This window comes from Plasmopara halstedii, assembly GCF_900000015.1.
Source record: "Plasmopara halstedii genome assembly, contig: Scaffold_2680, whole genome shotgun sequence".
In the NCBI taxonomy this organism is placed as follows: domain Eukaryota; phylum Oomycota; class Peronosporomycetes; order Peronosporales; family Peronosporaceae; genus Plasmopara; species Plasmopara halstedii.
The window spans coordinates 349321-351744 of record NW_020189586.1 but is presented as its reverse complement, the minus strand read 5'-3'; the positions used below and the strand labels follow the sequence as shown (position 1 = coordinate 351744).

The 2424-nt window shown below is 40.5% G+C and overlaps 1 protein-coding gene across 1 annotated transcript in view; it reads left to right on the top strand.

Moving 5' to 3' along the window:
• PHALS_04805 (retroelement pol polyprotein) overlaps positions 1–1612 on the top strand; it is a gene marked incomplete at both ends in the record, with an annotated part of 1941 nt that extends 329 nt beyond the window's left edge. Inside the window, one exon of the mRNA XM_024718648.1 lies at positions 1501–1612. Within this exon, the coding sequence (XP_024584026.1) occupies positions 1501–1612 (112 nt within the window). The remainder of the gene's footprint in view (positions 1–1500) is intronic.
• Positions 1613–2424: the final 812 nt, after the last annotated feature.

The following is a 2424-nucleotide window of genomic DNA, read 5'->3' as shown; positions in this document are numbered from 1 at the left end:
GTAGGAACACTTGTCGCCACACAATACGCTAGCATCTGACAAAAAATGACAGCATTCCTATAACTCCTTTTTGCAGGATTGTTCTAGCTGAAATTTATTTGGCGTTAGATACTTTCTAAAAATCATGAGAGGTTTGAGCCAATTCATATCCCTAATTTAAGCGGAATCTCTTTTAGAAGCGTTTGGAAGAAGCCATTCATCGTATCTGGTACAAAGTCGTCACCATATGAATAGTATTAGAATTTAAAAAAGATTTCAAGCTAGCTACACCGGTATGTTGGTTCAAACGTTAATCGTGGCGAGAAAAGTTTTATTGTTGAATCTCAAGAGTTGGGTTGCCAAAGAGGTTGGACGATGAATGATAGAGAGAAAGGAAAAAAGGATCTTTATTTAACTATTCCCCTGACTGCTACGCAGCATCAATGCTATATCGTGAAAGTTGGAACTTTCGATGCAGCCTATTTGTCAGTCGATCTAGCATCAGACGCACGGACGCTGATTAGGCTGGTTGCCACGGCAAATTGTTTCACAACAAACGGTCAAATTTCCTCCTTGCATCTCGCAGCAATGGTCGTATGCCCAATTTGCATCATTTTTGCATCGGCCGAAGCAGTCATCCATAGCATTAGACGCGGCAACAAAACCAGCAAGCCAGATAAGGCAAATCGTGAGCTTCATGGTTTGCCGTATGAATTTGGGGACAGAGCTGAGAGTCTTTTGTCAGAATGACGAGTACCTCGGACTACGGACAGATTACGCAGCAAATCGTTTGACTGGGCCTTCAGAAATCTTGAAGATATAAAGTTCAAGATTTCTAATAAAGCAAAAAAAGGACGTGATTCTGCAATTCCCTCCCCGGCACAAGAACTTGATGTATATGATTTGCGTGTTGGAGATGGAGGAGAGACCAGTGTCGATGTCGCAATTCCATACATTTATCGCTTGGCTTTTACTACAAATTTCTGATCAGGTCATTTCTTTTGATAAAAAACATGTATCAATTGCACACCCCTTCAAATAGATATCAATAACTGAAGGTAATTGATAGATATTCACCAATGAAGAGATGAGTAGGTCACGGGTTGTGGTTTGTGATTATGTCAATAGCTGCTTATCATCAGATCGTATAGATTGCTGAATCTCTTTAATGATTACCCGCTTGTTTATCTGCCGAATAACTTTATATATACTGATAACTTCCTCTGGATTCATCTGGCAAAAGAATATACCATATACTCTAATGCAGTTCATGCAAGGAAGTTCAGCCATCAAATTTTAAATGCTTTGACCGTTTGCAAAATGACTCTATCAGTGTGTTGCATAAGAAATATTGTGATTAGAGCGGGGAAAACCCCCTACCAGCCCGAGTTTTCTTAAAGGACTGTACCATATGCAACATCAAAGCCTGCAGTATTGTGCATGGCTAGGTTCATGCAAGTACTTACTTCGAATGTGTTTTTGAATTTTCTTGATTAACGTGACATTTGTGCCTACCTGAAGCGAAGAAAGCCGTTTTGATTCTCCGATGGGTATTGCAGTTGATTCAAATGGTCTTGTGTTTGTTACAGATACAGGAAATCATGAAGTTTATATTTTTGTTGTTGCTCTTTAATTTTTCACTCTTCCGAAATTATAATTACAACTTGTTTGAAAGATATATCTATTTAGATGAGTCGAAATATGGTTACATTTGTGGCGACTGATCAATAAAATTGTTTAGTGACGTTGACGCCTGCATGCTAAGAATTGTGAATTTGCCAGCTTTAAGTTTTCCAGCTATGAAACTATTTGATAGACACGAAAGGTATCGGTGTGAGTCGAACCTACTCAGAGACCGTCGATGAAGACTGCAACCATCATGATTTTAGAAGGAGTGCCCGCCGTTATCGCACCAATAAAAGATATCGTCTGTATCGGGGTTGATAACAGGGTTGTGTGTGTCGCACGAGATGTGCATGTTGTGTATTTAGATTTTACTATATATTTGGTATATTTAGAAAAATCTAAAGTAAATAAAAAACCAGTCTTGGATTTTATACGGAAGAGCCAATTAGCCTTAGGTAAGGCAATAGTTACTCTTGGAGGTAGCGGATTTCGATCCACTTACTCGGATTTGGTTCTTGTAAAGAAAAAAAAGGACATTGACCTAAAGGACACTTTCTCAAGCGTTTTGCTACAGCAGCCCCGCTGCACTAAGTAGCACTTGTAGTCTATCTATACCTGACTGATCCTCCGTGAGAATGGAGGAATTTTCCTCTTTGCCCCAGGGCATGCAGGACGGGCTTCACATGCTGATGTCCTTGCTTGGCCCCGAGGGCGTGCAACATCTTGTAGCACAAGGCCCCGAGGCAATCGGTGCGCGTCTAAAGACGTTTTCAAATTACGAAAACGCGCTGCTGGAGCACCTGCAGCAGAAGACGTCTA